This window comes from Bombina bombina, chromosome 3 (genome assembly GCF_027579735.1).
Source record: "Bombina bombina isolate aBomBom1 chromosome 3, aBomBom1.pri, whole genome shotgun sequence".
Lineage (NCBI taxonomy): Eukaryota > Metazoa > Chordata > Amphibia > Anura > Bombinatoridae > Bombina > Bombina bombina.
In genome coordinates this window covers 494646369-494661661 of record NC_069501.1, presented here as the reverse complement: position 1 = coordinate 494661661, position 15293 = coordinate 494646369, and the positions used below count along the sequence as shown (strand labels likewise).

At 38.9% G+C, this 15293-nt stretch overlaps 1 protein-coding gene across 1 annotated transcript in view; it reads right to left on the bottom strand.

Moving 5' to 3' along the window:
- SMIM29 (small integral membrane protein 29) overlaps positions 1-14047 on the bottom strand; it is a 37650-nt gene extending 23603 nt beyond the window's left edge. The window contains exons 1-3 of the mRNA XM_053706850.1: positions 13714-14047; positions 12954-13124; positions 8716-8741 (exon numbers count right to left, since the gene is read on the bottom strand). Of these exons, the coding sequence (XP_053562825.1) occupies positions 8716-8741; positions 12954-13064 (137 nt within the window). The 5' untranslated portion in view covers positions 13065-13124; positions 13714-14047. The remainder of the gene's footprint in view (positions 1-8715; positions 8742-12953; positions 13125-13713) is intronic.
- Positions 14048-15293: the final 1246 nt, after the last annotated feature.

Here is a 15293-nt window from a genome sequence, read left to right as displayed (position 1 = left end):
CAAGATGTCACCTTTTGAGCTGATGACTGGTAGAAGAATGGTTCTACCTCAGCATCTGCTGTACCGTACATCAGACCAAAATTTGATAAACGCTGCCAATACACATCAATATGTGGAAAACTTAAGAAAGCACCTGCAATATGCCTTTGCATTTGCTCAAAGGAATTTAGAAAGAGCCGCAACTGCCACTAAAACCTATTATGATCTCAAAACATCCAAAAAGGAATATGAAATAAATGATAAAGTTTATCTTTATAACTTTGGAAGAGGTCAGGTTAGGGAGAAGAAATTTCTTCCCTCATGGAAAGGTCCTTTTGTCATTACTGACAAAATATCTCCAGTGGCCTATAAAATACGGATCCCAAAAAATGAAAGTTTCATAGATAAATGGGTCCATATCAATCAATTGCGAGCGTGTCATCCCAGATCCCAACTACAAGTCATAGAGGGAGAATGAAGTGTCACATCCCCAAATGAACTAAAGACATACTATAGTTTAAAGATGCCTAACTGATAAACATGAAGGTTCAAAATTGACAGACTATCTACATAGAAGACTGTCCATGATGTGTACGGTCAACATCCTCACCAAATACCACTAACTTTGATCCAATTCAAATACATGTGTCCTACATATTTTTGAATTGGAAAGGGGGATTTATGTCAAGGTATTTGAAATGTTATTAAATAATATATAGAGGTATATTTGTCTTTATTTAATAGATCTGTGGATATGAACATGGTCTGTAGACAAAGGTTTGTTCCTAAGAGATCTCCCACATTCATTATGTAAAATTATGCTGAACACACAGGGGGAGACAATGGAACATTTGGCCTGCCAAATTTCAGAACAGTCACTTAGAGGAATGTTGGGGGAAGTAATTTTGAAAGGAAATGGAAACTAACACAGTTTCAGGATACAGCAAATATATGGATTTCCTCCAAGAGAAATGCCGATCCGTCTGAAGAAATGTGAGAGATACAAACATTCTTCAAAGGAACTGATAATTGGCACAGACTTGTTGAGTGACTCAGGCTGTTTGGATGATAACATCAGAATACACGTAACACAGACGTTGTGTCGGGGGTTAGAATAACACAGTGAAGACAAATGACTTACATTATGATTTCAAAGCAACAGTATATGTTTTAATGGACATGAGATGTGTGTGTGTATGTGTATATATATATATATATATATATATATATATGATATATATATATGTGTATGTTTTGAAAGCATGAATATCTTAGCCTCTGTGTGTTTAAGAACATGAATAGATGTTTATGGACCTGAAGAGAAGTGATTATTAACATTTATTTTTATTTCAGATCTACATAGACAGGATTCACTTGGAATACAGTACAATACTGAATTAAAAATAAGCTATTATTCACATATAAATGCCAGGATACCGATAACATTGTAATGCATTTTAAGCTAATAATTAGCAGTGTTAAATTACCTTAATATAATAAAATGTTAATAATATAACATATTTGGTATCAGAATAATCAGAAAAAATAACCTAATATTAACCATCTGTAATTGGGGTTATATATGATTAATGCAGAGAGTGTGATCTGATTAAATAACCATTTTATAAAAAAAAAATTAACTTGCTTAAAAATGTCAGAAATGCTGTATTGTATTGCTATGTTGTACTGTATGCTGCCACCTGGTGTTATGTTGCGAGAACTACAGCCAGAAAGAACCTTCTGGCTGTTAAAAATGAAATTTCCAAGGGCCAATCCGATTTAGACTTCCCAGATAACCAATGGGAAGGTCAGCTCCCGTAGTGCCACCCACATGATGTCATCAATGATTATATAATGGGAGTGTTGAATGCACAAGGGAGAGTTGTCTGTAACTTGTTGAAAATTAGTGATCTGATTTTGGCTGCGATATACCTGAAAAAAAAAAAGTTCACTTCAGCAAGGAGCTTAAAACTTATCCTTGATTTGTGCAAAAACCTTCTTTCAAATGAGATGACCTAAAGACCGCTACGAATTGGTTCAAAATTGGTGAAGTATATTGTATTTTAAATTGGTAGTTATAAGCCTAGGTATTGTTCAAATCTGTGTCTGAATTGGCTAAGTAACTCATCTATACAAGTTCTGATATTGTCGGTTAATTTTGTATTAGGATAAATTGCAGTTAAATAGCAGAATATATATTTTATCCTATTGTTTTATAAACACTGTTTAGAATTGTATTGCTTGGATGTTAAAGGTTTTTAGTCCCATTGTGTTAAATAAATAAGGCTGAATTGTGAAGGTATATTGTTCTGGGTTTTGTAAGAAGAATAGCATATCTTAAGAGTTGGTTCTAACGCATATAAACTTTTATTTAGTTTCCTTTTATTGCAAATATAGTTCAATATGTTTATGGATATTAACTAAATAAAAGAATTCAGATATTTATATTAATTGTATGGTCTAGTAGGTGCATGGTTGATAAGGGTTTCTATTTCTTTGTATTGTGTTTATAACCCTGCCATAAACTTATATATATTATTTGGATAGCACTGCTAAGATTTTCATAAATATACTGACAATCTTTATTAGTTGCACATCAAATATAGCTTTCGGATTTCTCCAGTTACGGAAGGCGGCGTTCCCTTTGTGCTGTTCAGCCAATTTAGGAGTAGAATTTATACTTGAGAAACAGCAACACACTAAAATATCTGGATTTGCACAGATTTTAGTGTGTTGCAGATTCAGAAGTATAAATTTGGAGCCGAAAATAGCCGACCAGCATGAAGGGCTGCTTTCTTCCACATTTGTAGGGATCTGAAACCTCTGAATGCCCACGTCTACTAAAGAGGTCAGTTTAGCTGATATATTCCACAGTTCTAACTCCACCTAGAATCACCTTAAAAGGGACATTCAATTCAAAATATTCTCTAAAAAAAAATAAAATAAAAAAAAATATATAAATTAACTATGCACGATTAAGCCCTTCCTGCGGGGACGCATTTGTCTACATCGGCAAGCCCCCCACCCAGTGATTCCCATATAGAAAGCGGCTATTGTTTCAGGACAGCCAAACGGTTAGGATGTTCCATGCTGTCCTAACGGCTCAAAAGCCCAGCGCCTTTAGAATGGCATAGAATGCCCTAGCGTCTGAAAGGGGTTAAAAAAGCCTTGAAATTTGCTTTCATTATTTATTTTGCCTGCTTTTCCTGTAATTTAACTCTGCACATTAACTAGTTGATATGTTTATATCTTTCCCTGATTGGGCACAGCAAAAGAAGCAAGATAAACAACATTCAAGAGGCTTTTCAGAAGATGTGTCCTGAGACTGCAAAACAATGCACATTCTTCTAACAAAATTACAGTTTTAAATACTTTTAAAACATTCACTGTTCATGTAGATATCTTTCAATGCAGTGAATAATTTCTGATGCGTTATTAAAAAAATACTTTATATTTCCCTTTAACTTGAACCAGGAGCACTCTCTACTAAGCAATTTTGTTTTTTTCACGCATATTTCTGCCTATAAACGATATATTTAACCCCTTAGTGACCAGAGCACTTTTACATTTGTTGACCTTTGGGACCAGGGCTATTTTTACATTTCTGCTGTGTTTGCTGTAATTTTCCTCTTACTCATTTACTGTACCCACACATATTATATACTGTTTTTCTCGCCATTAAATGGACTTTCTAAACATACCATTATTTTCATCATATCTTAACATTTGCTATAAAAAATAAAATTAAAATATGATGAAATAATGGAAAATAAAATACACTTTTTCTAATTTGGACCCCCAAAATCTGTTGCACATCTACAACCACCAAAAAACACCCATGCTAAATAGTTTCTACATTTTGTTCTGAGTTTAGAAATACCCAATGTTTACATGTTCTTTGCATGTTATAGGGCAATAAGTACAAGTAGCACTTTGCTATTTCCACATTTTGTTTTTCAAAATTAGCAATAGTTACATTTGAACACTGATACTTCAGCCACACTCCTAGGTCTGGTAATAGACAAGACGGTGGTGTCGGTAGTTTACTTTCCTCTCGTTGCACCTTTCAACAAATACATCCCATCTCTTCCCTCACATTTTCCTCATTTGAAACCCACATGATTCGCTTATTCTCTCCTCTTTCTATATGTGTTGCAGTGATATACCATCCTCCTGGCTCCTCAACTCAATTTCTAGATCACTTGGCTGCCTGGCTACCTTATTTCCTTTCTTCAGACACCCCTTCCCTCATTCTTGGTGACTTCGACATCCCTCTTGAAAATCCCACTGCCTCCTCTGCAAAACAACTTCTGCAACTCACTTCCTCTTTCGGTTTATCACAATGGACTGATTCTACCACTCACAAAGATGGTCCCTCCCTTGACCTGATCTTTAGCTATCGATGCACCCTCTCAAACTTCACAAACTCCCCCTTTCCTCTTTCTGACCACCATCTCCTTACTTGCAACATATCATCCCTCCCTACAACTCTCCCTCCTTCTGCTCCTCACACCAAATTTCACAGAAGCATTATGTCATTAGATCAACAACAGCTTTATAATTCCCTCAAACCTCTCCTCTCATCCTTCTCCTCCTTTTCATGCCCTGACCAATCTGCCACTATAATTCCACCCTTACATCCATCCTTGACAATCTCGCCCCTCTTACCATAGCTCGGAAATCAAACACTCATCCTCAGCCCTGGCATACTCCTCTGACACGATACCTATGCAGATGTTCCCGTACTGCTGAGCGGCACTGGAGAAAATCTAGGAGTTCAGCTGATTTTCAACATTACAAATGTATCTTGAACTCCTACTACTCTGCCCTTAATTTCCATAAGCAACACTACTTCTCTACTCTTATCGCTAATCTTTCTTCAAACCCAAAACGTTTGTTCTCCACTTTCAATACTCTTCTCGGCCCTCCCCCACCTCCTAATACAACTTCTCTGTTAGCTCAAGACTTTGCCAACCACTTCAATAACAAAATCGACTCCATCAGAAATGAAATCAGCTCTCAACATAATTCCTCTCTCTCACCCCCTCAAATGCTCTCATTCAACCACAACCCACATAACCTTAAACTTAGTTCATTCTCCCCTGTTACTGAGGAAGAAGTTTCTGCACTTATACTGCGCTCTCACCTCACTACCTGTCCCCTTGACCCTATCCCCTCACAGCTACTCCCCTCCCTCTCTGCCACCCTTACCCCTATACTCGCACGCACTTTCAACCTCTCTCTCAGCACCGGTATATTTCCCTCATCGCTGAAACATGTGCTGGTCACACCTATCCTCAAAAAACCTTCCCTTGATCCTACCTCCCCATCCAACTACCGCCCTACTTCCCTCCTCGCTCTTGCATCAAAGCTTCTCGAAAAACTAGCTTATGCACGCCTATCCAATTTCCTTACAACAAACTCCCTCCTTGACCCATTGCAATTTGGATTTCGTCCCCATCACTCCACAGAGACAGCAATTGTTAAGGTTACCAACGACCTACTTACAGCAAAATCAAAAGGCCACTTCTCTCTGCTTATCCTCCTTGATCTGTCCGCAGCCTTTGACACTGTTGACCACCCTCTCTTGCTCCAAACCCACCAATCCTTCGGCATATGTGACACAGCCCTCTCATGGCTCTCTTCCTACCTGTCAAACCGTACCTTTAGTGTAGCCTTCTCTGGGGCCTCCTCTGCCCCGTCACCACTTTCTGTCAGAGTATCGCAAGGCTCTGTCCTCAGTCCCCTTCTCTTCTCAATCTACACGTCATCACTAGGTTCCCTAATAAAGTCCTACGGTTTACAATATCATTTGTATGCCGATGACACCCAAATCTACTTCTCTGCACCAGAACTTTCTCCTTCCTTGCTAACCCGTGTCACTAACTGTCTTTCTCACATCTCCAACTGGATGTCCTCTCTACCTCAAGCTAAATCTCTCCAAAACTGAGCTTCTTATTTTCCCCCTTCTTCTAAACTCTCCACCCCCAATCTCTCTATAACTATCGACAACTCCATCATTACCCCTACCCCGCACGCCCGATGTCTAGGGGTCACATTTGACTCAGATCTTTCTTTCACTCCTCACATTCAGTCATTGGCTAAAGCCTGCTGCTTCCACCTTAAAAAATCTCTAAAATTAGACACTTCCTTACACAAGACACAACTAAGATTTTAATCCACTCTCTCATTCTCTCCCGCCTCGATTACTGCAACTCTGTCCTCTCTGGTCTCCCCACCTACCGCCTAGCTCCTTTACAATCCATAATGAATGCCTCTGCCAGACTCATCTTCCTTACACGTCGCTCTTCATCTGCTGCACCTCTCTGCCAATCCCTTCACTGGCTTCCTCTTGCCTCTAGGATCAAACACAAAATTCTCATTCTGACATACAAAGCCCTCAACTACAATGCTCCCCCCTATATCTCAGACCTTGTCTCCAGATACTCTCCGTCCCTTCCCCTTCGCTCTGCTCACGACCTCCTCCTCTCTTGTCACCTCATCACACTCCCGTTTACAGGACTTCTCCAGACTGGCTCCCATCTTGTGGAACTCTCTGCCTCGCTCCACAAGACTCTCTTCTAGTTTTAAAAGCTTCAAGTGCTCCCTAAAGACTACTGTTCAGGGATGCATACAACCTACGCTAACCTTTCTTTATACCAGTTCCTCTCCTCCATTGCTATCCCCTGCACCCCCTTAGCATGTAAACCTAAGAGTCCAGCTGTTTGTTGATCACCTTCTCAAGAGCTGACTACAACAGTGCAACTCTTGGCAGGGCCCTCTACCCATTTGATCCCTATAATTGTTTTGTTGTACTCCGCCTTTGTTAATAGCGCTCTACAAATAACCATTATTATTATTATTATTATTAATAATAATAATGATATCTGTCAGGAATCCCTGAATAACCCTTCACGTGTATATATATATATATTTTTTTAGTAGATAACCCCAAAGTATTGATCTAGGCCCATTTTGGTATATTTCATGCCACCATTTCACTGCCAAATGCGATCAATTAAAAAAAAATCATTAATTTTTTCACAAACTTTAGGTTTCTCACTGAAATTATTTACAAACAGCTTGTGCAATTATGGCACAAATGGTTGTAAATGATTCTCTGGGATCCGCTTTGTTCAGAAATAGCAGACATATATGGCTTTGGCATTGCTTTTTGGTAATTAGAAGGCCGCTAAATGCAGCTGTGCACCACATGTGTATTATGCCCAGCAGTGAAGGGATTAATTGGGGAGCTTGTAGGGTTAATTTTAGCTTTAGTGTAGAGATCAGCCTCCCACCTAACACATCCCACCCCCTGATCCCTCCCAAACAGCTCTATTCCCTCCCCCACCCCACAATTTTCCCCGCCATCAGAAAGTCTGCCAGTACTAAAATAAAAAAGGCTTTCTTTTGATAGATAGATTCAGCAGTGATGATCCCCCCTTAGCCCCCAAGCAGCTCTCTACCTATTTGCACCCATCTTGGGTACTGGCAGCTGTCTGCCAGTACCCCTCCCTCCATCAATTACACTTTTTATGTTCCATAGTGTAACGGTCTACCGCGCTCCTGGTGCCCCTGTGCACAATCCCGCCCCCCTCTGACGTATTTCCTGCAGCGATGGGCCGCCCACCCACCAACGATCGGCACCATCGCTGGCGGATGTAGAGAGGGCCACAGAGTGGCCCTCTCTGCATCGGTGGGTAAAAAAAAGGTATTGTAGTGATGACACAATATCGAGGCATCACTGCAATACCTTGAAAGCGGCTGTAAGCAATTACGATCGCTTCCACCGATTGAACCCTTAGAGGACATGCCAGGCACGTCCTTGGTCACCAACTGACACCCCATGTAAGACGTGCCTGGCACTTCATTGGTCGTTAAGGATTTAAGAGAGCAAAGGAATGTAAAATCATTGAGCTGCATTTAAGAAGTTTTGGATATAACTTTGGAGCCCTTGTGGTCTGATCTGTCTCATTCATCCAGGATGATTGACTAACTCTGCTCTGGGATACAGCATTGCTCGTGGACACGTTCCCTCTCTGAGAACTTTGTCCATCCACAGTACAATAAATGTATAAAGAAAATGCCCATTCATTTCTTAGTCCAAAATACATTAAATATCAGTTTCTAGTATGGTGATTCTCAATCTTAGGGCTAGATTTATCAAAGTTGAGGCGGACAGGGGCGCGTATACGCGCCCCAGTACACCTCAGCTCGCCTGTGGCGGGGCGAAATTACTCGCAGGTAATCACCATTGCACACGAGTGCAATTTTGCACTTGCGTGCAATCACGCCCCCTGTCCGCGCACAGCCAATCACGCGTGGGAAGGAGCTGTCAATCTCCTCGGTCGGACTAGACTGCGGAGATTGAATTTAGCCACCTTAGAGGTGGAGAAGAGGTTAGAGAAGCGGCGGTCTGGCGACCACTGCTTGTTAAGTTACAGCGAGCAAGTTCTTGTGAAAACTTGCAGCCGTAGGGCTTTGATAAATCGAGCCCTTAATGTCAGGACACCTAATTATGCCACAACCGACGGCATCAGGGAGAGTCAGGATAGCGATAATATAGGCGACTATACATTAATCTAATGGGTAATAATCTATCAATAGTTTTATAGTAGTATACAAGGATGTATCCATATTTTCTGCAAGTCTTTATACAGTAATTATTCTCCACTTATTATTCTTGGAATATTTTTAGACAATATGGCTGGCAACAGTGAAACTGATCATACATACCTTTTTCTCTTCTTTATATACATGATCTGCGAAGAAAATATAGTATATATGGTTAATCCTTCATTCATTAATAAAAGAATTCAAAGAAAACCAAAAACACAATGAAGTTAACTGTGATAAAATGAGTATTTTGGTGAGGAAATATATATATATATATATATATATATATATATATATATATATATATATATATATATATATATATGTGTGTGTATGTGTGTGTGTGTGTGTGTGTAACGAGTGGAAACTGCGAGTGGAAACTGCCACTGACCTAAACAACAGCGCTTTTTACACAAAAGGGTTAAGCACATAGGCCGCATTTAGATGGTTGCTGATAATGAATTAGTCGCTAAAGGGACATGAAACCCAAGCGCGTTTTAGTAATTTTTATTAATATGTGTTAATATTTTATATTTCAATAATATATAAGATAACTTAGTGTTCATGTGCGCCAACTCAATACTGCGTTAGACCTACATAGCAAAACCTGAAGCACGATACGCATAGTTAACATTCCTATGTTCCTCACACACATACAAAAAAAAAATTTATATATATATATATATATATATATATATATATATATATATATATATATATATATATATATATATATATATATAAAACGCACATCGGGTTTCGCTTGAGAAAAACTTTTACTTGTAATACGCACTCTAACCTGCATGCGCAAAAATATTACTTCTAGCGAAGTTTATGCTGGAGTGCTAAATACCATACAACTTGTAAACTAGCCCTAAACTGGAGATAGTTCACTTCCCAATAATATCATAAATGATCTATGTATTTCTAATGGTATACAACTAAATCAGTAATATTCTAATATAACTGGAAATAATAAATCTGAAAAAGGTATTTTTTTTTTTTTTTTAAATGAAACCTTTATGTAGAGGTTAGTACAAATTACTACAAATATGGTAGAGTTTGGACTGATCTCTTTGTATGGCATTTTAGGAAAATAATCATTTATACATATAAAATTTAAGGGACATGGAACACAATTTTACCTTCATGATTCAGATAGAACATACAATTTTAAACAACTTCCTAATTTACATCTATTATAAATTTTTGTTTTGTTCTCTTGGTTTACTTTGTTGAAGGAGCAGCAATGCACTACTGTGATCTAGCTGAGCACATCAAGTAAGCCAATGACAACAGGAATATATATGCAGCCACCAATCAGCAGCTAGCTCCTAGTAGTGCTTTGCTGCTCCGGGGCCTACCTTGATATTCGTTTTAGCAAAACGTAGTAAGAGAACGAAACAAATTAGAAAATAAAAGTAAATTGGAAAGTTGTTTAAAGGGACATTCAACACTTACTGTAACATGTTTTGATATTATAAATAAAAAAAAAAACGGAGGTCCGCGCGTGCAATTTCTGTCCGAGAACTGGATTCTGATTTGCTTATCAGTTGAAGAAGAAGGCTGCTACGTAATAGTGAGGGGAGTTCGGCATCCATATTGACCGGGTATTAGAGTAGTTAGCGCCGCTGATTAGGACAGAAGCAAGGCGGCAAGGGAGGAGGGGTATAGTGTAGGCGGACCTCCATTTTTTTATTTACAATATCAAAACATGTCACAGTAAGTGTTGAATGTCCCTTTAAATAATATTCTCTATGTGAATCATGAAAGAAAAATGTAGGGTTTTATATCCCTTAATCCATCCTGATAAGTGCTAAACAATCTGAATGTTATCTGTATATGGGCATGATTAGGTATACTGGGCTTGTTTGCTAACGGTTTTCATTTCTTTTTTTTTTTTTTAACGTTTTAATATTTTACAAATTATTTTTTTTTCAATGTTTACAATAGGAAAACACTGGCTTCCGAATTAGCGAGATATTAATCTGAAATAAAAAAGCGTGGGAAATTATTTACCATGAAAAGAAATGGTCAGCAACTAATATCACCTTCTATAATGGGATTTTATCTGTTCTCATACTGTATAAATCGTGAAACCTCTAAGTTACAAAATTTGAAAATATTGCAATAAGTTGCAAACCTCATTGTACAAAGTGCGGTTTGTCTTTGCCGAATATTATTCCTGCTACTGTAACAAGTTGGCGACACAATGTTCTACATATTGCAAATCCCAAATATTTCATACACAATTTTAAGACTTATGTGTTTTTTGCAGAACCTATACAAAAGATCTTGTTGCCAACAAACATGACGAAAAGGCAAATGGTTAAATCCTGATCACAACAAGATTGAAAAGACAATAATAGCAATCATGAAAATGAGAGCGAGAAAAAAAAAAAAAAGAAACATTTGAAGAAAGCGATTGCTAAACACCATTTGCGATTGTGATTTACTTGATCTTGCATTTTCAACAGATCTCGTTAGAGGTACAAGATATCGACATTAAACCCATATACATGTATAAATGTCTGTAATATCCAATACCGGAAGACTATACAATAGCAATGTTAGATATAAACATAGCCTGTTTTGCACTTATCCCGTGCTGAGTTTTTTGCAATCGTATGTAAACTGTCTGTGATATGAAAGCTGAAGCGGGATTTAGTGGCACAATATTTGTATACCTTATTGGCAACAATGTAAACTAGAGTGGCAAGGTCGCTAGTGATAAAATGACATGCACTAACCTAAGAGCATGGAATTTTTCCACTATAATGGCACTTTAACAGCAGTAATGCCTGCTGGACTAAAGTACAGGTGACGACACTGATCACATTGTGACCATGGCATGCTTGCAGTGCTTTGGGTTCCCAACAAAAACCCAAGCTAGAGGCACACAAACAATGCTGTACAAGGCTGGTGAATGCAAGCATTGCAAGATGGGTGAGCAAAGAAATGAAGAATCCAAGAGTATTAGTAGATCTGTGCAAGGGAAAGGGGTATGAAGTCACAGCTACATACTGTACGACGATGGCAGATTATGGAAGTAGCCAGACTATTGACCAATCAAACTCGCTTCTGCAACATAACACCTGTTCTCCACTCCCTTCATTGGCTTCCAATTAAATGGCAAACAGATTAAAATTGGCCTGCTGACCTTTAAAGCCTTAAACAACCAAGGCCCACAGTACCTGAAAGAGCTCCTGACACCCTACATCCCATCCCGCTCACTTAGGTCAGCCAACACCCGCAAACTCAGGCTCCAGAGCATTCGGCCACATTGCCCCTACTTTCTGGAACTCTTTACCATGCGCAATCAGAGAGGCACCGTCCTTACAGACTTTTAAAAAAAATGCTAAAGACCCACCTCTTCCAACAGGCATTCAGTCCGCTTATCTGACCTTAAGAAACTCCTAACTTTTATGTCTTTATGTTGATATATTTGTAAAGTGCTTTGAGTCTCACAGGGAGAAAAGCGCTATATAAATCGCAAAATATTATTATATTATTATTATGGCGGCTTAGTGACAGGTGTGTGTGAGAGAGGGCAATGTATGGATACCAAGCAACAGAGCTGTGTGAGGGATTGCAGTATGAGGGCATAGCAAAATAGTGTGTGAGGAGGTGCAGTGACAAAGTTGTGTAAAGGTGCAATATAATAGCACAGTGACAGCTATGCAAGATGTGCAAATGGTCATAGCAGTGTGATGGGGTCCAGTATGGAGATGCAGCAGTAGAGCTGTGTAAAGGGATGTAGTATAAAGCAGTGTAATGGAATGCAGTATAGAAGCATAGTAACAAATGTATGCTTGGATGGGCAGTGTTGCAACAGGGAGTATGTGGAAGTGTAGTGCATAATGTGTGAAGTACAGATGTGAAAGGGTGTGCAGTATGGCAGGGTAATATGACAGTGTAGTAACATAGCCATGCAGTGGGGTTAGGGTTGCCACCTCGGCCATGTTTTCCTGGACACTTATGAGTTACACATGCTGCAGGGTAAGCAGGGAGGAATATGTATTGTGCTGTTCATCACATGATATCCAAAGACACAATATGTGTTCCACCCTGCAGCATGTGTAACTTATAAGTGTCCAGGCAAACATGGCCAAGGTAGCAACCCTAAGTGGGGTGCATGAGGCGCAGTAATGCAACATGAGAGCGGTCTGGGGCAGTGTAATATGGTAGTGTAGCAACAGCGCTGTAAAGAAACTGCAGTTCAGAGGAGGAGCAACAGAGCTGCATATGAGGGTGCAATAAGAAGGCTGGATGCACAAAAATGTTAGTGTGTCAGGTCAGGATAAATAAGTGTTGGGGGGGAGGGAGATGAATGGGAATAGAATAGGCTTGACACTCACCACAGCAACTACTACACCAAGCACAGTGATAAGGAAGAAAGGCACCAGCACAATCCCTCCCATAGAGTCACCAGTGATATTACTGGGTCCCAAATCAGTGGAATTCTTCATGACTGCTATAATGTGGACATGAGGATTGGTCAACAATGTGTTCTTGTGGCAGAAGGAAATCTGATAAATAAAAAAAACATAATAATTTATTAAACACAAACAGAGGAGCAGATAATAGATTGAGTAGAATAGCTGGCACAATGCAAAAAGAACAGCCACAGATCTGATAATATGATAAACAACAATAAAGAAAAGAAAATAGCAAAACTAACAATATAATACACCCATAACACATTGTCAGTATTGCTGCTATTGATATCCACTCAATATAGAGATGGGAAAGATCATTAACAGTCTGATACTAACATACAGTGCACAGAGAGGAGCAGCAGGGCTGACAGAGTAAGGGTAATAGAAGCCACTAATATAAAGAAGCATAAGAACTTTCAATCTTAAACGCACACACAGATGAGCATCAGAAATCCTATTCTTATACCAATATAACACAAAGAGAAGCAGCAGAGCCTATAATGCAATACCCACACAACGCACAGAGGAGCAGCAGAGCCGACACAAACAATACAGACAAGCAGCAATCTACACTCAGATGAGCTGCAGAGACCGTATTCTAATACCCACGCATAACAGAGAGACCAATAGGTAATACACACAATAAAGAGCGGATCGCCGAGCTTATTATCTAATTCACCTGCTATTCTCTATTGAGTCCGTTTGGTTTGGAACCCGGAAGCAGAAGTCAGATACCCGCAGCCAATCGGCGTGGGAAGGGTGTGGCCAGACCAGAGAAATGCCTAGGGTGTGGGAGGGAGAGTGTTATGGTTATAGAACGCAATTCAACGCAGCTTATTGTAGATGACATGTCAGGTGTCTGGGTCCCAGAGAGAGAGGTGTATGTGATGTTTTCTCCCTCCCAGTCACACTGTGTTCCTTCAAACCTACAATATCATAACTGTATTTCCTGTAATCTATAGTGTGGTTAAGAAGTCTCTGGTTGTGCAAGAGAGCAGCAGTGATTGGAAGACGCACACCCAGGTCAAAAGTCTAAACAAGGGTGTCATCTGGTGGTTTATATAGAACTGTCAAGCAGCCAGCGGCCATCATTTTTTGTATCTATATTAGAACAGGAATTTAGTGTACGCTTTGGTGCCTGGTATTTTATTATGAGCCTTGTTCCTTAGCTTTAGAGGTAATTAACCCACGGGATCTTGTTTTGCCTGCTACGGATTTACAACACATGATATACTTTGTATCTTCTTTATAAATAGATATTTTTAAACAGGTTAGCTAATTAAAAAAAAAACTCCAGACAAACTGCCATACCAAGCTGGCACACTTTGTTATAGGGTCAATCAATACTTGTTTATAGACAAAGTAAAGGTTAGAAATTATTTAGTCACAAATAAATTAATGTTTTGTAAGAAGCCATTCTTCCTGTGACTGGAGAATACAAGGCCTCAAAATAGCCCTGTACTGTTCTTCTTTCTCAATATATAAAAATGTAATTTCTGCTTTTAGCATTAGCTCCAATCCCCTGTATTGACCCACAGGGTATTTCTAGTCTGTTGTGGAATGGAAGAGCTGTGTGTACAGTGACTCACATGACTTTTTCCAGGGTTTTCAAATTGGAGGCCATCCCATTAAATCCATTAGAAAACCTAATTATATCTTGTGGTTTTGCAGAAGCTTTGCACTACATTAGTGTCACCAATCATTTTTATTAACTCCTTAACTGCTGGGTCATGTCAACCCTTGTGCTGAGCCGTTTTGGATTTTATTTTTACACGTAGGTCACGTTTAATCCCCACTGATAGGCCATTTTTCAGTGAGAAACCCACACATTTTATATATTGTTTTATTTCAGCACATGCAAACTATAATGTTATTTTATAAATATATCATGACGTGAGAACTGCAACAAAATGTGTGAATTTTTTTTTTAATTAAAATTTTACTTAAAAAGGTTGCAAACAATAGTGTGTGTTTTTTTCTAAACTCTATAGTCAAAAGGAAGTTTTTTTCTCATATAAATAACATAATTTATGCTTACCTGATAAATTTATTTCTCTTGTAGTGTAGTCAGTCCACGGGTCATCCATTACTTATGGAATATATCTCTTCCTAACAGGAAGCTGCAAGAGGATCACCCAAGCAGAGCTGCTATATAGCTCCTCCCCTCACATGTCATATTCAGTCATTCGACCAAAGCAGACGAGAAAGGAGAAACCACAGGGTGCAGTGGTGACTGGAGTTTAATTAAAATTTAGGTCT